This window comes from Bubalus bubalis, chromosome 2 (genome assembly GCF_019923935.1).
Source record: "Bubalus bubalis isolate 160015118507 breed Murrah chromosome 2, NDDB_SH_1, whole genome shotgun sequence".
NCBI lineage: Eukaryota > Metazoa > Chordata > Mammalia > Artiodactyla > Bovidae > Bubalus > Bubalus bubalis.
The window spans coordinates 4,465,730-4,491,763 of NC_059158.1; the positions used below are offsets into that span (position 1 = coordinate 4,465,730).

Below are 26,034 nucleotides of genomic sequence, written 5' to 3' on the forward strand. Positions count from 1 at the left end.
CCCTCAGTCTCCAGTGAGCTTCCCTGGGAACTCTTCACATGGGCTGCACAGCTCACTGCCAGGGAAGGGAAGGGCACCTGGTTTCCTCTGGACTTTGCTCCACGTGCTTTTCCCCTTTGCTGGTTTTGCTCTGAATCCTCTCGCAGTAATAATACCTCATAACTGGGAGGGTGACTGTGTGCTGAGTCCTGTGAGTCCTGTAAGTCACCAAACATGAGGGAGGGCTTGGGAGCTCCGCAGAGCTTATTCTAATACCCAATTGCTTTTACAGCCAGGCTATTAAGACTCTGCTTTAAAGAAAAAAATTAGCGAACTTTTTCTAGATACAATTTAGTATCATTTCTTGTATGTTCCATATAATAATAATAGATCTTTAATATTCAATATTTCTAACTCCTCCAAATATCAGTGATAAAGTATGCTGTACAGAATTTTTTTTTATCATGAACAATTTCAAAAAAAGAGAAAAAACTAATGAAGCCCCATATAACTATTACTCAGCTCCAATTATTGACAGTTAATGATCAAGCTTGTATCATTAATACCCCAAGCACTTCCTCCTCCCTGCAACTCCCTTCACTCAATCAAATGACAGACATCACATTATTTTGTCTGCCAACATTACAGTAATGACACAGAAATTTACCGAGAACATAAATATCTGAAATTGTATTTCTGAAACGTCCCTCTTGGGCTTCCCTGGTGGCTCAGATGGTAAAGAATCTGGTTGCAATGTGGGAAACCTGGGTTCAACCCCTGGTTTGGGCATGGCAACCCACCCCACTATTCTTGCCTGGAGAATCCCCATGGACAGAGGAGCCTGGCGTGCTACAGTCCATGGGGTGGCAAAGGGTCAGACACGACTGAGCAGCTAAGCACAACATCCCTTTTGAACCCTCAACTAGGCTTCTTTTTGAAGGTTGGTTTAAGAAGTAGAGACCAGTAGTTTTTCTGCATGCCTGTTTGTTCCTTGGTCCTTTTCTCTATAGGTTAGCCAGAAGATAGGTTCTCCAGAGCACTTGCAACAAATTTCCTATCCACCTCACAGTTCAGAGAAGCCATTTCCTGCTAGTACAGTATTGAAATTGAATCCCAGATTTACTATTCAGCCAGGTAAACTGGTCACTTCTGTTTTCCTCTCAGATTAAAAATGGCTCCTGTTTGAGTCCTATTATCATTTTCCCGACTGAGAGTCACAGCCTGCCGGCATAAGTCCTTTGGAAGGCGGTCACCATTACAGCCATTACCCCTACCATGGTTTGGCCTCAGGCCAAACTACAGTGAAGGAACACAGCCCCACCCATCAGCAGAAAATTGGATTAAAGATTTACTGAGCATGGCCCTGCCCACCAGATCAGATCAGATCAGTCGCTCAGCCATGTCCGACTCTCCTCGACCCCATGAATCGCAGCACGCCAGGCCTCCCTGTCCATCACCAACTCCCGGAGTTCACTCAGACTTACGTCCATCGAGTCAGTGATGCCATCCAGCCATCTCATCCTCTGTCGTCCCCTTCTCTTCCTGCCCCCAATCCCTCCCAGCATCAGAGTCTTTTCCAATAAGTCAACTCTTCGCATGAGAACAAGACCCAATTTCCCCACAGCCAGTTCCTCCCATCAGGAAGCTTCCACAAGCCTCTTATCCTCATCTATCAGAGGGCAGACAAACTGAAAACTACAACCATGGAAAACTAACCAAACTGATCATATGGATCACAACCTCGACTAACTCAATGAAACTATGAGCCATGCCATGTAGGGCCACCCAAGACAGACGGGTCATGGTGGAGAGTTCTGACAAAATGTGGTCCACTGGAGAAGGGAATGGCAAACCACTTCAGCATTCTTGCCTTGAGAAACCCAGGAATAGTATGAAAAGACAAAAAGATATGACCCTGAAAGATGAACTTCCCAGGTCGATAAGTGCCCAATATGCCACTGGAGAAGAGCAGAGAAACAGCTCCAGAAGGAATGGAGAAGCTGAGTCAAAGAGGAAACAAGACCCAGCTGTGGATGTGTCTGGTGGTAAAAGCAAAGTCCGATGCTGTAACGAACAGTATTGCATAGGAACCTGGAATGTTAGGTCCATGAATCAAGGCAAATTGGAAGTGGTCAAACAGGAGATGGCAAGAGTGAACATCGACATTCCAGGCATCAGTGAACTAAAATGGACCAGAATGGGTGAATTTAACTCAGAGGACCATTATATCTACTACTGTGGGCAAGACTCCCCTAGAAAAAATGGAATAGGCCTCATAGTCAACAAAAGAGTCCAAAATGCAGTACTTGGGTGCAATCTCAAAAATGACTATGATCTCTGTTCATTTCCAAGGCAAACCATTCAGTATCACAGTAATCTAAGTCTATGCCCCAACCACTACTGCCAAAGCAGCTGAACAGTTCTATGAAGAACTAGAAGACCTTCTAGAACTAACACCAAAAAAAAGATGTCCTTTTCTGCCGGGAGCCGGCGAGAGACATTCCACTCATGACAAAGGTCATGAGGAAGGAGGCTCGGCATACGCAAAGGCGGGATCGAGCCTCGGGAGTGCCCCCGGATATTCTCGAGCATCTACCCCCTAAAAACCAGAGTCTGCCTACTTTATTGCTTTGTGCTCTCACCTCTGACTTTACTGGGGGCTGTCCCCCACCACCATCTCACTCTCTCTGTCAAAGAGTTAACTTACAGCTCCAATTAATAAAGTTCCTGGGCAATTAGGAGTGTTTAAATCCAAACCCCTCAGATGGCTCTCTAACTCGCCTGACAAGTTTACCCGGACACCTACAGCTATGCATACAATTGTTTACAGTCTCCCAGCCTCCAGAGGCACAGGAAGCTTAAGATATTCAAATAGCTTAGAGCCTCTCAGAGAATTAGAAACTGTCAGAATAAAACTAGTAAAAGATTTCATTGATGAGCCAATGTTTGTTGCCAAGTTTTCACATCCCCTGAATTGTATCCTTGAATGTGCATTAATTAATATAGTTGGTATGTAGAAAAAATAAGTAGTGGCCTTGGTGTTAGTAACTTTAGACCCTTAAGGTAGTAAATTCTTTCCTTTGTAAACCCATTACACATCCACCCTATAGGAACGTAATCTTATCTTCGGAAGATGGCGCCAAACCTTAAAATAATTACTCTTAGAGAAAATAAGTCTTTGTTGATAAGTCCTTGTCAAGAGTCATAAAATGTTAATAGGCCTCTGGCCAGAAGATGATGTAAATCACCTAAACCATTTGTATACGATAAATTTACAGGAAAGAAACCCTGGTTTTTGATAAGCATCAAAGACTGCTGACTTCACATCCCCTATTATCCTCTATGTGTAACTTAGGGTATAAAAGCCCCTGTTGAAAATAAAGCTATGGGCCTTGCTCACCAACGCTTGGTCTCCCCATGTCATTCTTCCCTTTAACTTCCAGCTGAGTGTCCATCTGGAGCGCGGATATCCTCTGCGACCATTTATTTGCCTGGGCTTCTAAGACCCACTCGAGAAGGTGTCTACGGTGGGGCACCTTCCGCTATTCGAGAGGGCGCCTGCGGCCTCCGTGGTCAGAGCTAACCTGGTGTCACGGGTTATATTGATTTTCCGCGTAAACCAAGCCACTCAGCTTCTTTTCTCCACTGAATTTTCCTACTGAGCTATCCTCATTCTATTACTCTTTATTATCTCTAATTAACATTTGAATAGGTCACCTAGCCGTCTCTCCTTCGAATACCCTGGATCAGCCGGGGCTGGACCTCGGCACTTTTCATTACAGTGGCTGCTGCTGCTGCTAAGTCGCTTCAGTCGTGTCCGACTCTGTGCGACCCCATAGATGGCAGCCCACCAGGCTCCCCCGTCCCTGGGATTCTCCAGGCAAGAACAGTGGAGTGGGTTGCCACTTCCTTCTCCAATGGATGAAAGTAAAAAGTGAAAGTGAAGTCGCTCAGTCGTGTCTGACTCTTAGCGACCCCATGGACTGCAGCCCACCAGGCTACTCCGTCCATGTGATTTTCCAGGCAAGAGTACTGGAGTGGGGTGCCATTGCCTTTTCCGTCATTACAGTGGACTGGAATGCAAAAGTAGGAAGTCAAAAGATACCTGGAATAATAGGCAACTTTGGCCTTAGAGTACAAAATGAAGTAGGGCAAAGGCTATCAGAGTTTTGCCAAGAGAACGCACTGGTCACAGCAAACACCCGCTTCCAACAACACAAGAGAAGACTCTACACATGGACATCACCAGATGGTCAATACCAAAATCAGATTGATTATATTCTTTGCAGCCAAGATGGAGAAGCTCAATTTAGTCAGCAAAAACAAGACTGGGAGCTGACTGTGGCTCAGATCATGAACTCTTTATTGCCAATATTCAGATTTAAATTGAAGAAAGTAGAGAAAACCACTAGACCATTCAGTTCAGTTCAGTTCAGTTGCTCAGTCATGTCCGACTCTTTGCGACCCAATGAATTGCAGCACTCTAGGCCTCCCTGTCCATCACCAGCTCCCGGAGTTCACTCAAACTCACGTCCATCGAGTCAGTGATGCTATCTAGCCATCTCATCCTCTGTCGTCCCCTTCTCCTCCTGCCCCCAATCCCTCCCAGCATCAGAGTCTTTTCCAATGAGTCAACTCTTTGCATGAGGTGGCCAAAGTTCTGGAGTTTCAGCTTTCGCATCATTCCTTCCAAAGAACAGCCAGGACTGATTTCCTTTAGAATGGACTGGTTGGATCTCCTTGCAGTCCAAGGGACTCTCAGGTATGACCTAAATCAAATCCCTTACGATTATACAGTGGAAGTGAGAAATAGATTCAAGGGATTAGATCTGATAGCCAGAGTGCCTGAAGAACTATGGTCAGAGATTGATTTAGAAAAGGCAGAGGAACCAGAGATCAAATTGCCAACATCAGTTGGATCATAGAAAAAGAAAGAGAATTCCAAAAAAGCATCTACTTCTGCTCCATTGACTACGCTAAAGCCTTTGACTGTATGGATCACGACAAGCTGTGGAAAATTCTTAAAGAGATCAGAACACCAGAGCACCTTACCTGTCTCCTCCAAAACCTGTATGCAGGTCAAAAAGCAACAGTTAGAACCAGACATGGAACAATGGACTGGTTTCAAATCGGGAAAGGAGTACGTCTAGGCTGTATACTGTAAGCCTGCTTATTTAACTTATATACAGAGTACATCAAGCAAAATGCTGGGCTGGATGAAGCACAAGCTGGAATCAAGATTACCAGGAGAAATATCAATAACCTCAGATATGCAGATGACACCACCCTTATGGCAGAAAGCAAAGAGGAACTAAAGAGCCTCTTGATGAAGGTGAAAGATGAGAGTTAAAAAGCTGGCTTAAAACTCAACATTCACAAAACGAAGATCATGGCATCAGGCCCCATCACTTCATGACAAATAGATGGGGAAACAATGGAAACAGTGACAGACTTTATTTTCTTGGACTCCAAAATCACTGCAGATGATGACTGCAGCCATGAAATTGAAAGACACTTGCTCCTCGGAAAGAAAAACTATGACCAACCTAGACAGCATATTAAAAAGCAGAGACATTATTTTGCCAACAAAGTTTCATCTAGTCAAAGCTATGGTTTTTCTAGTATTCATGTATGGATGTGAGAATTGGATCATAAAGAAGGCTAGAAGTGTTAGTCGCTCAGTTGTGCCCAACTCTTTAAGACCCCATGAACTGCAGCCCACCAGGCTCTTCTGTCCATGGGATTTTCCAGGCAAGGATATTGGAGTGGGTTGTCATTTCTTTCTCCAGGGGATCTTCCCAACCCAGGGATTGAACCCGGGTCTCCTGTACGTCAGGCAGATCCTTTACCCACTGAGCTACAAGGGAAGCCATAAAGAAGGCTGAGCGCTGAAGAATTGATGTTTTTGAACTATGGTACTGGAGAAGACTCTTGGGAGTCCCTTGGACTGCAAAGAGATCAAACCAGTCAATCCTAAAGGAAATCAATCCTGAATATTCACTGGAGGAACTGATGCTGAAGCTGATGCTCCAATACTTTGGCCACCTGATGCAAAGAACTGACTCATTAGAAAAGACCCTGATGCCGGGAAGGATTGAAGGTGGGAGGAGAAGGGGACGACAGAGGATGAGATGGTTGGATGGCATCACGGATGCGATGGACTCAAGTTTGAACAGGGAAGCCTGGCGTGCTGTCCATGGGGTCGAGAAGAGTGGAGCACGACTGTGCACCTGAACAGCAGCACTTAGCTGGCTGTCCTAGTTCTCCCCACCTCTGCACCACTAACCAAGAGACTGACTGAAGAAGTCCCAGGGGCCTTTCCCTTACTTGTCTCACTTGAGAAATAAAATGTTTCCAATGTATCCACTATTCCAAGTGATAAAGTTTGTAATAACTGTATCCTGTGCTCAGCCGCTCAGTAGTGTCTGACTCTGCGACCCCCAGGCTCCTCTGTCCATGGGATTCTCTAGACAAGAATACTCAAGGGGGTTGCAATGTCCTCCTCCAGGGGATCTTCCTAACCCAGGGATCAAACCCAAGTCTCCCACATTGCAGGTGGATTATTTACTGTCTGAGCCCAGGAAAGCCCATGAATACTGGAATAGGTAACCTATCCCTTCTCCAGGGAATCTTCCTGACCCAGGAATGGAACAGGGGTCTCCTGCATGGCAGGCAGATTCTCTACCAGGTGAGCTATCAAGGAAGCCCTATAGGAATGTCAAAATATACTTATCTTCAGGAATCAGTGGTACCATTAAAAGTGAACAGATACTCATACCAGTTTTTGGGTAGATGAATGGGATTTTCTAATACATACTTAGGTTATAAAACAAGTCAAGTGTTGAACAAAAGGCCTCCTTAGAGTCAAAGTAAAGCTAATCTTGTCCCCTGAAATAATTATTTTAAAAAATCCAAAGTTTTTAGGAGCCTCTTTATACTTTTACACTAGCTTTTTTTTACTTCTCTTTTCACTAAACATGATATAATTTTTAGAATGAAGAATACATACCTCTTTATCTAAAATCTTCTTTTTAAGATGAAAACTCTTCAATTTTTGTGGCATATCACTAACTTTCTGATTCTCTTTGAAATGTTCAGCATCAGGATTGATGATGTCCTAAGGGTAATGTTTTGAGAAGCTTTCTTAAAAAGTTTTCAATAAAATTAAAAGGATGAAGGGTAGAATACAAATTAAATGTCCCGTGCAAAAGAAGAGGCCAAACAAAAGAAGGAAGAAAAATATTGAACTCAATTTCTTCAGTTACTCATAAGACATCTAATAACAGGTTAATGTGGAATTAATTCATTTAGATTCACATTTGCATATAAATTGTAAGTGGGACAAATTAGGATAATTGCTAGAAGTTAATACACATCGATAGTAACTATACATGACTACACATTCATAGATACATCTCCTGTTAGCCTAGTCAGTTTACAAATCCAAATTTTAGACTAACTGTTATACCTGACACCAGAACAATGAGACATCTTTAATAATATTAAAACTCTAGACATTTCAGTGGCCCCCAGAATGAAGATACTTGTACACTGTACTTGTACAGTGAAGACCCTTGTAACCTAAGGGTCAAAAGTGCATGCATTAGAGTCAGACTACCTGGGTTTGGATCTGAGTTCTGCCACTTAGAGCTTCCCTGGTGGCTCAATGGTAAAGAATCTGCCTGCCAATGCAGGAGATATGGGTTCAATCTTTATGCTGGGAAGATGCCCTGGGAAAAGAAATGGTGACCCACTCCAGTATTCTTGCCTGGGAAATCCCATGGGCAGAGGAGCCTGGGGGGCTACGGTCCATGGGGTCGTAGAGTCACGACTGATTGAGCACAGCGGAAAGCGTCTACTGCAGCTCTGAAACGGAATGGAAATTCATTCTGCCACTTAACTTATGTGAGACTTTGAACAAGAAACTCAACTATTCTAGGCCTGTTTGTTTTTCCATGTTAAAAAAAAAAGCCTGATAATATTTTTTTTTAATGGTGTAAGAGTTGAATGAGATAATCCATGAAAAGCAGAGTCAATTTAAATGCCTCCAAGGACAGGGTGGGCAGCCAGCAAATATTTGTCCAGTGCCTATTAGAGGCTTACCCTGTATTAGCAGAGGGCATATCACATATCGAGTCTCTGATCTTGAAGCCTTGAGCAAACAGGTATTTGTTTGGCCTGGAGTGAGATCTACTAAGCAGAGGGCTGATGGATGGCTCACTGAGGGGTCTGGGAGAGAAGCAGCAGCCAGCAAATAAGACTGAGAAAGAACAGCAGCATCCGCTGAGACAAGAGAAAATCCAGCAAATATGGTGAGAAAGCAGATGTCTGAAGGGCCAGGGGTGATGGAAAAGGCTGCAGCAAGAAGCGTTGGTGACACATTCAAATTCAAACATTATAAAGACAAAACTTCAGGTGGATACAGTCTTTGGGCCGTCATTTTGGGATCTCTGCTAAAATTACTTAGCTTGGTTTCCAGCCTTCAATAAATGCTGGCATTCAACAAATTTTAGCTGAAAGAAAATAGTAGTGTAGTGTGTAGTGTGTTCCTGTGTCAGATCAGGAACACAGCAAACCCACGTTGCCAAATTTTGGCTCAGAGGAGTGCACTTAAGCTCAAAGAAACATACAATAATCAGAGGGAAGAGGAAGAGAGTTCAATAATTTGAGACGCTGTTCCGAGCATCATGCCCTTCAAACGTAGGGTCTGTCACTTCCCAGGGCAGCAGCGATACCACTGCAGCTAAGGCTGAGAAAGGAAAATTTCCTTGGCCAGGTCACACAGCCAAGAGGTGGAGAGGCCATGTCTGGAACTCACTGGACACTTAACTTCATTTTTCATTCTTCCCGTGGACACAGCTCCACACTGCCCACCCTGCCCCAAAGCTGCACTTTAGATCAGACTGGGTAAACAGCCCACCCATGTGAACTCATCACTAGGAGCAGCCGGGCTGGAGCCCAAGACTACTGCTTGGAAGGAGTTTTCCTAACACGTGGAAAGCACTGAGGGACGGGTTTTGCCTGAAGTTCTTATTTTTTTCAGTCCTACTACATTATCTTACTATTGATTTGTGGGAATTAGGTGATGAAAAAAGACAGGATGAAGCAGTGGGAAGAAGGAAGGGCTGATTGGTTGGTTTAAGCATCTGTATCAGTCAGTTCAGTCACTCAGTCATGTCCAACTCTTTGCAACCCCATGGACTACAGCACGCCAGGCTTCCCTGTCCATCTGTATCATTCCTTCCATTATTTTTCTTTCATAACTTGATTGTCCAACCTTGATATTTCTTAATAAAAATATGATTTTTGTATAATTACCTGATGTGGGAGAAGTTCTACCATCAGAGCCAGAAGATTGAGAATTCTGGACGTCGGTTGTGAAGTTCTTTTCATGTCTGGGGGGTTTGCGCTCCCGTCTTCACAAGGTGAGTGATTCGGGAACAAATTAGAATGTGTCATCTTTGTATCCTACATATACACAATTCAGACTTGTCACAATAAAGACAAAGAATCTGGATTACTTTTTAGGTAAAATGCTGAATAAAATACCACTCTTAAAAACTCAAAGCAGTGGTTCTCAAACTTCTTGATTTTCAGGATGCTTTCATATTCTTAAAAATTATTGAGGATATCCCAAATCTTTTGTTTGCTAGGCTGTATCTGACAATATTTATTGCATCAGAAATCACAGTGTGAACATCAAAAATATTGATTTACAAATTCATTTAAATAACAATCAATATTTATTGTATTAAAAATACAATATCTACATTTATAAATATTTATTGTGTTAGAATCTATTTTATATTTATCAATATTCATTGTATTAGAAATTACAACTGAGAACATTCAAAAATATTTATTTACTAATTCATTTAAACAACAATAAATCTATTATATCAGTATAAGCGACAATTTAATACAAAATTACCACATTTGTCAAAATGAAAAATTAGTGAAAAGTGGGAATGTTTACACTTTCTGCAAATATTGTTAATGCTGGCTTAATAGAAGACAGCAGGACTCTCCACTGTGCTTTCCATATTCCATCAATCATGAAAGCAATTACACTGTCACACGTCACATGGCTTCACTGGAAAGCTCCACTGTACACTTGGGAAAGAATGAGAGTGAAAAAGGCAATGATGTCTTCATATTACCATGAAAATGCTTAGACATCAAAGATGCTCCCAGAACACACGTCAAGAGAATGGACCTAAAGATTAATGAAAAGCAAAACTAGAAGTGAAAAAAAAAAAACGGATTAGTCAAGATAGAGCAAAAGCTGCCTTTAAAAAAAGAAAGCTCAAGAAAAACATTGTATAGTGGATAAACTGCTGCACAGTAATACAGATTTACTCAGTGTTTACTAATTCAAAATTTGTCATGCTTTGGTTAACAGCCAAACTGAAGGTCATTTTTGCTTAGGCTGAGAGTGAAAATGAAAGTGTTAGTTGCTCAGCCGTGTTTTGACTCTTTTTGACCCCATGGACTGTAGCCCGCCAGGCTCCTCTGTCCATGGGATTCTTCAGACAAGAATAGCGGAGTGGGTTGCCGTTCCCTTCTCCAGGGGATCTTCCCAACCTGCTTAGGTCAGTACTTCTCAAAGCATGACCTTGGGGCCAGGAGCGTCAGTGAGACCCTAAGATCTTCCTGGAGATGCAAATCCCCAGGCCCCACCTCACACCTGCTGAATCAGACACTCTGGGGTGGTCCCTGCAATCTGCATTTTCATAGCTGAGGCTGATGAATGCTAAAGTTTGAGAACCACACTGGCTTAGATAATCCTTCCTTCTTTCTGGAGAAAAGATGACAGAGAGAATTTTCAGTCCCATGAGAACAGTATTTTTCTAAGAGCCATTAAAAATAATAGGATCCTGTCTTGCAAACAATACTTAATACGGATTAGATATTCACAAAAGAAAGTCTTCTAAGGACATCTTTGAGCAACAGATCAGCTCAGTTTAAGTTATTATGACAAATATAAAAATAAACGTATACATTTTCTGACTCAGATTAGCCTTCTAATAGAGTTAATAAGATTGCACTACAGATATTTTAAGGCAGGCCTACAAAACTGGACTAGAGCAGATGTGCTCCGGCTTGTGAGGATTATCACTACCAAGACAGGCTTCCAGCTGTCTGCCAAAAAAGCCATCTGAATTGCAAATACAAAATACAGGTTCTCCAAACACATTGATACAAGGCTCTCATGTTGTTCTTAACGAATGTTAAGTAGATATATTTGATGATCATTTTGCAATACATACAAATATTGAATCTTTATGCTGTACACCTAAAACTAGTGGAGTGTGCCATCTCAGTAAAAATGTTTATAACTTTACAAAATTACTGTGTGATATAATGTAGGTTTTGCCTTGTAAACCAAATATGCAGCTGTATTATTTAGTTTTACTGTTGAATAGGCAGACATGGCATGAAAAGACTGAGATCCCCACTCAGAAAATCTTTTCTTGAGGAAAAGTGTGCCTGCATGTGTGCTAAGTCGCTTCAGTCGTGTCCGACTTTTTGCGACACTATGGACTTCAGCTCACCAGGCTCCTGCTGCTGCTCAGTTGCTTCAGTCGTGTCCGACTCTGTGCGACCCCATAGACGGCAGCCCACCAGGCTCCCCCGTCCCTAGGATTCTCCAGGCAAGAGGACTGGAGTGGGTTGCCATTTCCTTCTCCAATGCATGAAAGTGAAAAGTGAAAGGGAAGTCACTCAGTCGTGTCTAACCCTCAGCGACCCCATGGACTGCAGCCCTTCAGGCTCCTCCGTCCATGGGATTTTCCAGGCAAGAGTACTGGAGTGGGGTGCCATTGCCTTCTCCACACCAGGCTCCTAGGTACCCACAAAATTCCCACATTCATTTGCAACTCTACCAATATAATCGCAAGAGGCCAGGAATGGCTGTTCTTTAATGTGAGTATCTGAGACCCAAAGAAACTCGTCCAAACCTGTGGCACCTTCTCCACCATTTCTCTCTTTTTGGTTGTTAATTCTCTTCGCCAACAAATTAGGGTATGGGCCACGCCCAAATACGCCTCAGCAGACTATTAGAAACTCCTGAAATTCTGCCTTAGAGATTCTGAATTTGTGATAATACCTTGGCCACATCTGACTCTGTTACATCCTCTGAGATCTCCTTGAGTCGAGCTATCTCACATTTAGGGACACAATTTTGCTCCTCACTCCTTGCAACCTGCTGCTGACGTTTTGTGTTTTCATTTTTTACCTCGTCGATCTGCCGCTGGAGTTCTGCATTCTTAGCCTTTTCACTGTCGGATAGGAATTGCACCTTCTGAACCTGAGCTACCAATTTCTCGAGTTTAGATTTCAGATTCTCTCTTTCATCCAGGTGTTTCCTTTCACGTTTCTGAAATTCCTCCCATAAAGACAGGACCTCTTGCTCTCTGGTCTCTCTCTCCCTTTTCAATAAGTCCAGAGCGGCACTGGTGGCCTTTTCCAGTTCTCCTTTGAGTTGCTGCAGTCTTTCTATTTCTTCTTCTTTCTTGCTCAAGGCGCTGTCCATCTCCATGCACTGAGTCATGTACCTTTCCTGTAGACTAGCATAATTGCCCTTGAGTTTCTTAAACTCTAACTGTAAGGTTTCCTTTTCACTCCTGCATTCCTGAAGGTGGTTTTGAGTGGTAACTAAAATCTCATGCAAACTCTGCAGTGTCTTCTCTGTATCATTCTTCTCTAGCTTTATTCTGTACTTTTCTTCAATTAAGTCTTCAACCTTCTCCTTTAGCTTATTGATGATGTCCACAAACACGTGCTGTTTAGTCGTATTCATCTGTAGTTCTTCAACCTTCTTCTCTAAATACGTGTTATGACGCTCTAGGTCTTGGATCTGAGTTTCCTGTTCTTTGTTAGCAAGTTTTAATTTCCGTAGGACTTCATTTAAAGCCATGTCCTCTTCCAGAGGTTGTAAGCTTTCCAAGCTCTGCTCTGCGTCAGGTATCAAGCAGGCCTCCTGTTGACCATCACTCCAACAAATGCCTGTAGGGGCCCAAGTTGAGACCATCTGTGGACTCCACTTGCCTTTTTCTGGGACTTCCTTTTGGTGCCTGACTGACATCTCAGGAATATCCATAGAATTCTGTACTCCTTTGGAAGACCCTGCAAACTGTAAATTACAGTAAATAAAATAAGTCTGAAAGAGTAGAAATATCATGAGCTTTGAGGTCAAAGAGAGCTGCCCTTGAACTCTGGATCCCTAAATTTGGTTTTCTCAGCTCTGAAATAATAGGGAGGACGTGTACGTCCAACACTAATATCTAATTAACAAAAATACTTAAGTATTAATTGCTGAATGTCATGTACTGCACTTAGCAGCACAGCAGGTATGGTACCTGTATTATACTTTTACAAAAACAAATTAAATGTTGATACTCTCACCATCTTCTATGACACAAACTTTTCTGGATACATACATGATATTTCCTTTGACTTCAAATGAATTAAAACCAAGTTATTCATTACCCTAAATCTGCAAAGACATTTAAAAAAAATTATTTTTGAGGTAATGTTGGTTTTTAACATTATGTAAGCCTCATGTGTACATTACATTTCTACTTCTGTTTACACTACAGCATACTCACCACCAAACATTTAGTTTCCATTTATCACCATACAGTTGATCCATTTTACTCATTTCACTTATTTTGTTCATTTATTTTTTTGGTTTTTGTTTGGGTTTTTTTGTATCCCATATATGAATGAAATCATATTTGTTTTTCCCCATCTGACTTATTTTACTTAGCATGAGACCCCCATGATCTACCCATCCATGTTGCAACAAATGGCAAAATTTCATCTTTATGACTGAGTAGTATTCTATTTTAAATATATGAAATATCTTCTTTATCCATTTATCCATTGATAAGCACTTAGGTTAGAGAAGGCAATGGCACCCCACCTTACCCCACTCCAGTACTCTTGCCTGGAAAATCCCATGGACGGAGGAGCCTGGTGGGCTGCAGTCCATGGGGTTTCGGAAGAGTCAGACACGACTTCACTTTCACCTTTCACTTTCATGCATTGGAGAAGGAAATGGCAACCCACTCCAGTGTTCTTGCCTGGAGAATCCCAGGGACGGGGGAGCCTGGTGGGCTGCCATCTATGGGGTAGCACAGAGTCGGATACGACTGAAGCAACTTAACAGCAGCAGCAGCAACAATCAGCAATGTTGAACATCTTTTCATGTGCCTGTTGGCCACCAGTATGTCTTCTTTGGAAAAAGGTCTATTCAGCTCCTCTGCTAATTTTTTAATTAGATTTTTTTGCTGTTGTTATTGAGTTGTATGAATTCTACATATATTTTGGATACTAACCCCTTATTGGTTATGTGGTTTGTAAACATCTTTTCCCAGTTGGAAGGTTGTCTTTGTATTTTGTAGATAGTTTCCTTCACTGTGCAAAAACTTTTTAGTTTGATGAGGTCCCATTTATTTTTGCTTTTGTTTTCTTTGCCTGAGGATATATACCCAAAGATATTGCTAAGGCCAATTCACTAATTATACTGCCTATTATAAATTTATTGTTTTTATATGTCCATCTTTGTCTCTTGTTACCTTCTTTGGTTTGGAGTTTGGAGTCTATTTTGTCAGATATGAATATAGCTACATTCAATTTCTTTTAGCTACCATTTGCTTTGGACATCATCTTCCATTCTTTCATTTTGAGTCTACGTTTATCTTTAAAGCTGAAGTGAGTTTACTTAAGGGAGTAAACAGCTGGATCTTGTTTTTAATATATCTCTTTTGGGGGCGGGGAGGTCTTGCTTTTTAATCCATCCAACCACTTTTTCTTTTTTAAGATTTATTTATTTATTTTTGACTGTGCTGAGTCTTATTTGCTGCACGCAAGATTTCTTTAGTTTTGGAGAGCAGGGGCTACTCTTTGTTGAGGTATGAGGTATGAGGTATGAGGACTTCTCTCATAGCTCAGTTGGTAAAGAATCTGCCTGCAATGCAGGAGACCCTGGTTGGATTCCTGGGTGGGGAAGATCCTCTGGAGAAGGGAGAGGCTACCCACTCCAGTCTTCTTGGGCTTCCCTGGTGGCTCAGCTGGTACAGAATCCGCCTGTGATGTGGGAGACCTGGGTTCGATCCCTGGGTTGGGAAGATCCCCTGGAGGACGGAAAGGCTACCCACTCCAGTATTATGGCCTGGAGATTTCCATGGACTGTATAGTCCATGGGGTCATAGAGTCGGACACGACCTGAGCGACTTTCACTCACGCTTATTTATTTTTGAGTGTGCTGAGTCTTATTTGCTCCGTGCAAGCTTTCTCTAGTTTCTCTCTGTTGAGCTGTGCTTCTCATCGCAGTGGCTTCTCTTACTGAGGTCCATGGGCTCTAAAGCACCTGCTCCACAGTTGTGGTACATGGGCTTAGTTGCTCTGAGGCATGTGGGATCTTCCTGGAGCAGGGATTGAAACCGCGTCCATTGCATTGGCAGGTGAATTTTCAACCAGTGCACCACCAGGGAAGCCCCAACCAATCTGCCTTTTGATTGATGAATTAAATCCATGTACATTTAGGATGATTCTTGACAGATGAGAACTTGGTTTTATCTTTTATTTTCTGATTGCTCTGTATCTCCACTGTTTATTTTTCTTGTGTTTCTGTCTGCTGTTCTGGTTTGGTAGTTTTCTATGATGTTTCTCTTTATGTTTCACATCTTTGCTCTAGATCTTTATTTTGTGGTTATCATGAGGTTTGTATAAAACATCTTATAGATAAAACAGTCCTTTTTCTCTGCTGACAGCATCTGATCTTCATATGCCTATACAGGTACTGTCCTTTTCCTCTTCCTCTTTTGTCTTTGCTGTCTCAAATTATCCTTTAATGTTGTAAATTTATTACCAATTTGAAGTAGTTATAGTTACTTTTTCTGCTCTTTTTTCCCTTGACGTTTATGGTATAATACAGTGTTAATAATCTACTCTGACATAAAGTTGCAATTTTCTGACTATTTATCACCTTACTCAAAGTTTTGTGTATTCTGCATTTTTATTTTGGGCCTAAGAGCTCATTTCAACATCTCTTGTAAGCCAGGTCTAATGTAATGAACTCCTTCAGCTTTTGTCTGTCTGAGAGTCTTTATTTCTCCTTCATATATGAATGATAACTTTTTTGGATAAAGTATTTTTGACTGACAGTTTTTATCTTTCACTATTTTGAGAATTTTATTCCATTCCTTCCTGGCCTATAGTTACAGCTGAAAAATCTGCTGATAGCCTAATGGGGGTTCCTTTATAGATAACCATCCTTTTTTCCCTTTTTAAAATATTTTATTTTTAATAAAGCTTTTATTCTGGAATAATTTTAGATTTATGAAAAAGTTATAAGCATAAAGAGTTCTCTATACCTCTCACCCAGGGTCCCTTAATGTTAATGTCTTATATACCATGGCATGTTTGCTAAAACAGTATAAATGCACTGCTATTAACTAAACTTCAGATTTTACTAGTTTTCCCATTAAGGTCCTTTTTCTGTTCCAATATCCAGTCCAGAGTATCACATTGTATTTAATACCTCTTTGTCATTGACTTCTGATAGTTTTAATACCACATGTCTTAGAGACGATCTACTAGCAATGATTTCTTAGCTTCATAGATTTGTATATACAGTTCTTAGGTTTGCTATTTTTTTAGATTAGCTATTAAAAAAAAAAAACCTTAATCTTTTTACATCCCTGATATGCTCTTGGTTTTAGTAATCCTTATTTCTATTTATCTTTTGGCCATCCCTTGTGACATGTGGGAATTGGTGATGGACAGGGAGGCCTGGAGTGCTGCGATTCATGGGGTTGCAAAGAGTCGGACACGACTGAGCGACTGAACTGAACTGTGACATGTGCGATCTTAGTACCCTGCCCAGGGACCGAACCCATGCCCCCTGCACTGGAAGGGTGAAGTCTTAACCACTGGACCACCAGGGAAGTCCCTTAGCTATTATTTAAGTAAACTCTCTGCTCCCTTCTCCTTCTCTCTCTCTCGTCTCTCCCTCTGGGATTTCCCATTACCCTACCATTGTCCTTCCTAAAAGAGTTGTGCAGCTCTCACATAATTTCCTCACTTTTAAAGATTCTCTTTCCTCTTCTACCTGCATCACTTCTATTAGGTTTCTATCCCTAAGCTTGTTAATCCTCTCTTCTAAATAGTCTGCTCTATTTCCAAGGCTTTTTAATCCCTTCTTCATCTTGTTAATTATTGAGTCCTTCAGCTCCAGAATTTGTTTGGTTCTTTTTTTGGAGTTTCAACATTTTGGTAAAATGTTCCTTCTGTTAATAAACTTGATTCCTTAGCTCATTGAATTCGCTTTCTGAGCTTTCTCATAGCTCCTTCAGTTTCTTTATGACAGCTATTTTGAATGCACTGTCAGCTAGATCTCAGTATTCCATGGATGTTAAGTCTAGTTTCTGGAGAACTGCCGTTTTCTTTTTGTGGTAGTGTTACTGTGGCTAGCCCTTGGTGCCTTAATTGTTCCTCGGCACACTGAATCTGAAGTAGCAAAAATTCCTCCTTCTTTAGGTGAAGATGCTTTAATTTTTCTTGATTCTAATGACTCAAAGGGTTAGAAATTAGAGGCCTTTCTTTTGTTTGCCAGGAGGTGGCATCTATAGCTTAAGTCTTTGGTTTCTCTCCCCTGAGCTAGCTCTGGTTACCTTTGGCAGTTGGCACTACCCACCCTCATGGCTCTGATAGGCGCCCTTGCTGTCGCTGCCTGTACCTCTAGGGTGGCTGTGCCCTGCTGCTGTTGATGTCACCACCTGAGGCTCTGGGGCACTTCTGCCGGGTCCAAAATCTCCTGAGTCACAGGCTCTACCGCATGCAGGGAGGGGGACAGCTGGGAGGAGTTGGGTGTCATCAGATTCCCGGGTGCTGCCACTGGGGGCTGGATTGATGGGGGGCAGTTATGGGTGCCTCTGGCGCTGGACAGATGGTCGCAGGCCCCACTTCCACTGCTGCCGGTCACCCATGGTTGGCTAGTGGCCAGGAGGTTGTGGGTGCCGCCTCTCCTCCTGCTGCTGGGTTCTTCGAGGCTGTGGGCTCAGCTGCCACCCTGGGGGGACCACAATCGCAGGCACAACCTCCAGTCCCCCAGTGCGGCCTCCTCTGTGTGCTCCAGTCTACCCTCCTTTAGAGGTATGGATGTGTGGAATTCTCCAGCATCCTGGTGTGTTAGGAAGAGCCACATCTGTTGAGCTGTGGATGTTTTACTAATTGTAGATTGAAAAGCAGAGACAGAGAAAGTATCTCAATCTACCATGATGCCGACAACCCTCTCTTGTGAGCCCTCTTTTTTTTTTTTTTTTCTCTCTCAAGACTTTTTTTAAAATTTATTTATTTTAATTGGAGGCTAACTACTTTACAATATTGTAGTGGTTTTAGTCAAACACCAACATGAATCAGCCACAGATGCACATGTGTTTCCCATCCAGAATCCCCCCCACCTCCCTCCCCATCCCACCCCCCAGTCATCCCAGTGCACCAGGCCTGAGCACCCTGTCTCATGCATCGAACCTGGACCAGCAATCCACTTCACAAATACACATATTTCAACGCTACCCTCTCAAATCATCCCACCCTTGCCTTCTCCCACAGAGTCCAAAAGACTGTTCTTTACATCTGTGTCTCTTTCGCTGTCTCGCATACAGGGTCATCATTACCATCTTTCTAAATTCCATATATATGCCTTAATATACTATATTGGTGTTTTTCTTTCTGACTTACTTCACTCTATATAATAGGCTCCAGTTTCATCCACCTCATTACAACTGATTCAAATGCATTCTTTTTAATAGCTGAGTAATATTCCATTGTGTATATGTACTACAGCTTTCTTACCCACTCATCTGCTGATGGACATCTAGGTTGCTCCCATGTCCAGGCTATTGTAAACAGTGCTGCAATGAACATTGGGGTACACGTGTCTCTTTCAATTCTGGTTTCCTTGGTGTGTGTGCCCAGCAGTGGGATTGCTGGGTCGTATGGCAGTTCTATTTCCAGTTTTTTAAGGAATCTCCACACTGTTCTTCATAGTGGCTGTACTAGTTTGCATTCCCACCAACAGCGTAAGAGGGTTCCTTTTTCTCCACACCCTCTCCAGCATTTATTGTTTGTAGACTTTTGATAGCAGCCATCCTCACTGGCTTGAGATGGTACCTCATTGTGGTTTTGATTTGCATTTCTCTGATAATGAGTGATGTTGAGCATCTTTTCATGTGTTTGTTAGCCATCTGTATGTCTTCTTTGGAGAAATGTCTGTTTAGTTCTTTGGCCCATTTTTTGATTGGGTTGTTTATTTTTCTGGAATTGAGCTGCAGGAGTTGCTTGTATATTTTTGAGATTGTTAGTTGCTTTGTTATTATTTTCTCCCATTCTGAAGGCTGTCTTTTCACCTTGCCTATAGTTTCCTTTGTTGTGCAAAAGCTTTTAAGTTTAATTAGGTCCCATTTATTTTTGCTTTTATTTCCATTACTCTGGGAGGTGGGTCATAGAGGATCCTGCTGTGATTTATGTCAGAGAGTGTTTTGCCTGTTTTCCTCTAGGAGTTTTATAGTTTCTGCTCTTACATTTAGATCTTTCATCCATTTTGAATTTATTTTTGTGTATGGTTTGAAAGTGTTCTGGTTTCATTCTTTTACAAGTGGTTGACCAGTTTTCCCAGCACCACTTGTTAAAGTGATTGTCTTTTCTCCATTGTATATTTTTGCCTCCTTTGTCAAAGATAAGGTGTCCATAGGTGTGTGGATTTATCTCTGGGCTTTCTATTTTGTTCCATTGATCTATATTTCTGTCTTTGTGCCAGTACCATACTGTCTTGATGACTGTAGCTTTGCAGTATAGTCTGAAGTCAGGCAGGCTGATTCCTCCAGTTCCATTCTTCTTTCTCAAGATTGCTTTGGCTATTTGAGGTTTTTTGTATTTCCATACAAATTGTGAAATTATTTGTTCTAGTTCTCTGAAAAATACTGTTGGTAGCTTGATAGGGATTACATTGACTCTATAGATTGCTTTGGGTAGTATACTCATTTTCACTATATTGATTCTTTGGATTCATGAACATGGTATATTTCTCTATTATTTGTGTCATCTTTGATTTCTTTCATCAGTGTTTTCTAGTTTTCTATATATAGGTCTTTTTTTTTCTTTAGGTAGATTTATTCCTAAGTATTTTATTCTTTTTGTTGCAATGGTGAATGGAATTGTTTCCTTAATTTCTGTTTTCTCATTGTTAGTGTATAGGAATGGAAGGGATTTCTGTGTGTTAATTTTACATCCTGCAATTTACTATATTCATTGATTAGCTCTAGTAATTTTCTGGTGGAGTCTTTAGGGTTTTCTATGTAGAGGATCATGTCATCTGTAAACAATGAGAGTTTTACTTCTTCTTTTCCAATCTGGATTCCTTTTATTTCTTTCTCTTCTGATTGCTGTGGCTAAAACTTCCACAACTATGCTGAATAGTAGTGGTGAGAGTGGGCACCTTTGTCTTGTTCCTGACTTTAGGGGAAATGCTTTCAATTTGTCACCATTGAGGATAATGTTTGCTGTGGGTTTATCATATATGGTGAGCTCTCTTTTGAATAAAGACCTTTTGATTCCTCATCAAACTATTATCTCACAATTCTATGACTTCTAATGTGAACATCAGAAAATCTGATGAACATACCTCATGACTGACTTTCTTGCTCACAATACAGATTTGGGAGAAGGGGGTTAAAAAACAACAACAACAGTATGTTGTAGGAAAGTGAAGGTGAAGTCACTCAGTTTTGTCCAACTCTTTGAGACCCTATGGACTGTAGCCTACCAGGCTCCTCTGTCCATGGAATTTTCCAGGCAAGAATACTGGAGTGGGTTGCCATTTCCTTCTCCAGGAGATCTTCCTGACCCAGGCATCAAACCCAGGTCTCCGGCACTGCAGGCAGACACTTTACCATCTGAGCCACCAGGGAAGCCCTGGGAAGTTGTAGGAAACACTAAAATGAACATGACAGAATATGCTAGTAAAAGATCTCTAAAGGGATGGGCTGAATAACTTTCCAAATAGAATTTAGGGATATTGGACCCTTATATTATAGCGTTTCTTCATCATTCTGGGATAAAGACAACCATCCTTACTGAGGCCTGTAAGATTCTGATACTGATCTTGATATCTAACCCACGCTACCTTTCCATTCTCTACAACGTCCTTCCAACCCAGAAACACTAAGCTGCCTTCAGATCCATGAAGGAAGGGACCATGCTCCCTGCAGCCACAAGGTTTTCACACTAGTTGCTATCAATACTTCTGTGTGGAATTCTCCCCTACGCCCACCACCTAACTACCCCCATTCATCCTGCAGAGCTGAGCTCAGTTACCACTACACTTCAGGGAAGTCTTACCCAAACTCCCTGACCAGGGACAGGAAGACTCCGATCTTACTTTATTTATAGTGCTTACCACAGCTGCAAGTTTATATGTAATTTTATAACATATACACTTTATATGTAACTTTTATTTGCAGCACTTACCACAGTTGAAAATTCATATTTACTCATGTGATTATTTGATTAATGTCTGTCTCCTCTATGAGAGTGTTCTTGTCATGAGGACAGAGCCCACATCTTTTTGTTTCTGGTTTTGTCAACCATTCTATAACCAACACACAGAACAGGGCTTCAGACATGACAGATGCCTCAAAGTATTTACTGACTGACTGAAGGGCTAGATGCAATGGAAATAGTTACAATCTTAAGAAATCCTAATTCAGCAGCTTTTTAAAATGTTATTTTCCAGAACTCAAGACAGGTAAGTAGACTTGTCTTTTAAATGCTGCTTTCAAATAAAATGAACAAAAAAATCCTGACTTTACTTGTAAATGAAATATAACAGCCATAGCTTTTCTCACTAAACTCACAATGAAAAGATATTCTTTATGCTACCTTTGGATTGTTATCTATTTGCCCACACCAATTCTTTTTTTTTTTATTGAGAGACTATATAGACTTTATACTGTTGGCATCTTCAGTGCTTTTATGATACTGCTGCTTGCTATGTCACTTCAGTCATGCCCGACTCTGTGCGACCCCATAGACAGCAGCCCACCAGGCTTCCCCGTCCCTGGGATTCTCCAGGCAAGAACACTGGAGTGGGTTGCCATTTCCTTCTCCAATGCATGAATGTGTAAAGTGAATGTGAAGTCGCTCAGTCATGTCCGACTCTAACGACCCCATGGACTGCAAGCCTGCCAGGCTCCTCCATCCATGGGATTTTCCAGGCAAGAGTACTGGAGTGGGGTGCCATTGCCTTCTCCGTCTTATGATACTACATACCCAGAATTAACAATTCAAAGACAAATTCATGTTTTCACTTTGGTAGAAAAATATTTTTTTTGCTGATCAGTAGAAATTCCACATAATAGAAAAGTCATGAGCTTTTATCAAATAATTTAATTAATATCTCTGCATTTCTTCCTCTTCTCAACCTTTTCCTTACTGTAAACTTCTGAGTTCCAATCAATATGATTCACTAAGTATAAAAACTTGAAAGGGAATGTGTTAGTCCCTCAGTCGTGTCCAGCTCTTTGCTACCTCACAGACGGTAGCCCACCAGGCTCCTCTGTTCATGGGATTCTCCAGGCAAGAATACTGGAGTGGGTAGCCATTCCCTGCTCCAGGGAATCTTCCCAACCTAGGGATTGAACCTCAGTCTCCTGCATTGCAGGCAGATTCTTTATTGTCTGAGCCACCAGGGAAGGCCATAAAAGCTCAGTATTGATATACTCAAGGCATCATGTAGATGTTGGGGTGCATAAAAGGATAAGGAAGACAGCACCCTGACCCTCAAAGAAATTATCATGTGGTACAGCTAATCTCCAAGTATGGATTTTACTTCATTAGAAAGGACTGTTTCTAAATTGAGGAAGATCTCAGAAGGCAGTTCCCCCAGAGAAGCAAAGTCCCTCACACTGATGATTTAGGACTACTTCCAAAAGCCTAAGGTTATAAGCAGTAATTTTTTATTTTTTAAAAACACTTCCTTTAATACTCTATGGACTAATCATTAAAAGTCTTACCTCCTCTGTTTCATAATTAGCTCTCAGATCAAGCAAGTTAAAGTTATTTTCTTTATAAAATGGTTGTTCAACATCACTGTGTACTTCTTCCTCACACAAAAAGTCTTGAGACTGACTAGGATTGAGGGCAGATTCCATGGCAGTACTATTAGCCAGTGGCATTTCCATGAATTTCAGTGTCTCTTCACTGCAGTGGATTAGAGGTGGGCTTCTAGAATGCTGTCTCACACACTCAAGAGCAAATTGATCTGTATGGGTGAAAGTGCTAGTTCCCATCGGGTTTTCTTCCTTAAATGAGTCTTCTTGTATATTGGTGTCTTCTACATCATCACATACATAATGCTGCAATTCTGGCTCCTTTGTGTAAGATAAGCTTTCCGTCAGATCTTGAAATGCTATTTCATTATTAAACGAGTCTGTCTGATGAAATTGGCAAAGGGGTTCAAATTGTCTCAAGGAAGAAATGCTGGTGTCAATTGGCTGAGTGAGTACATTCTGTGAGTAATTTCCAATGTTGACATCTTATTAGAAAAAGAAAGATGGAAATAAGAATTAGCATTAAATTTATGCATTAAGTTACATTCACACTTACGAAATAAATTGTTGGAGTCTTTTAAGAATTATAAGTTCAACCTTTTTCATTAAGTTTATTTGTGCTACCAGCTGCAACCAAACTTTTTTACATGAAGGAAAAAGTCACCAAGTGACTACCACAAAGAAGCTTCTTATAGTTCATTTCTGTCAAATACCATTGTAACAAATTCTAAGGCATCTTCAAAATTCTTTTGTTGTACTCTAATTTTAAATTGCTTCAAAAGAATAAAACACACAGTGTATAGTAGTAGCAAACACACATAAACATGTTTAACTTCACAACAATCTCATTACCTGTTTTCATAGATAAGGAAATGGAAACATAAGAGATGTTAAGTCACTTGCTGGGACACAACTGGCGAGCAGTGCAGCTGGGATTCTAGAATACTATTTATGTTTCTGAATATGACAAGTTATTCAGATTTAATATTTTTAAAAATCAGAAGCAAATAAAGACAACATGCAAAGAAGTGTTTCAAATAAATATCCCTTCCCTTCTATCTAAATTCCTTCCTCTTCCCCATCCAGAGAGAACTGCTATACTGAAGCTGCTGCTGTTGCTCCTTGGTCGGTCAGTGGTGTCCAGCTCTTTGTGACCCCATGGTTTTGTAGCCCACCAGGCTTCTCTGTCCATGGGATTTTCCTGACAATACTGGACTGGGTTGCTATGCCCTCCTCCAGGGGATCTTCCCAATCCAGAGATCGAACCCACATCTCCTGTGTCTCCTGCACTGCAGGCGAATTCTTTACCACTGAGCTATGAGGGAAGCCCCATACTTAAGTTGGTGGCCCTGTGCTTGGGTGTTTGTGTGTGTGTGTGTGTGTGTGTAGGGGGGGAATATCTAAAATGTCATTTGTCAAAGTTATTGGAAAAATAAAAAACTAGTCTGAGTACAGTACAAAGTCACAGTAACTTTATATGGTTGCTGTTGTTTAGTCGCTCAGGTGTGTCCAATTCTTTGTGACCCCATGGACTGCAGCATTCCAGGCTTCTCTGTCGTTCACCATCTCCCAAAGCCTGCTCAAACTCGTGTCCATCAAGTCAGTGATGCCATCCAAAAATCTCACCCTCTGTCATCCCCTTCTCCTCCCACCTTCAATCTTGCCCAGCAACAGGGTCCCTTCCAGTGAGTCAGCTCTTCACATCAGGTGACCAGAGTATTCGAGCTTCAGCTTCAGCATCAGCATCAGTCCTTCCAATGAATATTCAAGACTGATTTCCTTTAGGATTGACTGGTTTGATCTCCTTGCAGTCCAGGGGACTCAAGAGTCTTCTCTAACACCACAGTTCAAAAGCATCAATTCTTCAATGCTCAGCCATCTTTATGGTCCAACTCTCACACCCATGCATGACTACTGGAAAAATCATAGCTTTGACTAGATGGACCTTTGTCGGCAAAAGTAATGTCTCTGCTTTTTAATACGCCATCTAGATCTGTCATAGCTTTTCTTCCAAGAAGCGTCTTTCAATATCATAGCTGGCAGTCACCATCTGCAGTGGTTTTGGAGCCCAAGAAAATAAGGTCTGACACTATTTCCATTGTTTCCCCATCTGTTTGCCATGAAGTGATGGGACCAGATGCCATGATCTTCGTTTTCTGAATGTTGAGTTTTAAGCCAACTTTTTCACTCTCCTCTTTCACTTTCATCAAGAGGCTCTTTAGTTCTTCTTCACTTTCTGCCATAAGCGTTGTGTCATCTGTGTATCTGAGGTTATTGATACTTCTCCCGGCAATCTTGATTCCAGCTTGTGCTTCATCCACCCTGGCATTTTGCATGATGTACTCTGCATATAAGTTAAATAAGCAGGGTGACAATATACACCCTTGATGTACTCCTTTCCTAATTTAGAATCAGTCCACTGATCCATGTCTGGTTCTAACTGTTGTTTTTTGACCTGCACACAGGTTTCTCAGGAGGCAGGTCAGGTGGTCTGGTATTCCCATCTCTTTTGCACAGCTTGTTGTGATGCACACAAAGGTTTTAGCATAGTCAAACAGATCTTTTTTTAATGTTCTTGCTTTTTCTATGACCCAACTGATGTTGGCAATCTGACCTCTGGTTCCTCTGCCTTTTCTAAATCCAGCTTGAACATCTGAAAGTTCTCAGTTTATTGAAACCCAGCTTGGAAAATTATGAGCATTACTTTGCTAGCATGTGAGACAAGTATGACTGTGCAGTAATTTTAACATTCTTTAGCACTGCCTTTCTTCGGGACTGGAATGAAAACTGACCTTTTCCAGTCCTGTGGCCACTGCTGAGTTTTCCAAATTTGCTGGCATATTCACTGCACTTTCACAGCATCATCTTTTATGATTTTAAACAGCTCAGCTGGAATTCCATCACCTCCAGTAGCTTTGTTTGTAGTGATGCTTGCCCA

General features: G+C 41.5%; 1 protein-coding gene across 8 annotated transcripts in view; it reads right to left on the reverse strand.

Moving 5' to 3' along the window:
* The window catches only part of CAGE1 (cancer antigen 1), a 37,875-nt gene that overhangs the window by 9,527 nt on the left and 2,314 nt on the right, over positions 1 to 26,034 (reverse strand). For 6 of the 8 annotated variants that reach the window (XM_025265496.3, XM_025265494.3, XM_025265477.3 and 3 more), the window contains exons 2-6: positions 23,061 to 23,581; positions 12,089 to 13,114; positions 9,298 to 9,447; positions 6,989 to 7,096; positions 78 to 197 (exon numbers count right to left, since the gene is read on the reverse strand). In XM_025265496.3, coding sequence (XP_025121281.3) covers positions 78 to 197; positions 6,989 to 7,096; positions 9,298 to 9,447; positions 12,089 to 13,114; positions 23,061 to 23,336 — 1,680 coding nt within the window. In that variant the 5' untranslated portion in view covers positions 23,337 to 23,581. The remainder of the gene's footprint in view (positions 1 to 77; positions 198 to 6,988; positions 7,097 to 9,297; positions 9,448 to 12,088; positions 13,115 to 23,060; positions 23,582 to 26,034) is intronic. The other 2 variants (XM_025265491.3, XM_006044773.4) reach the window with 2 other exon arrangements.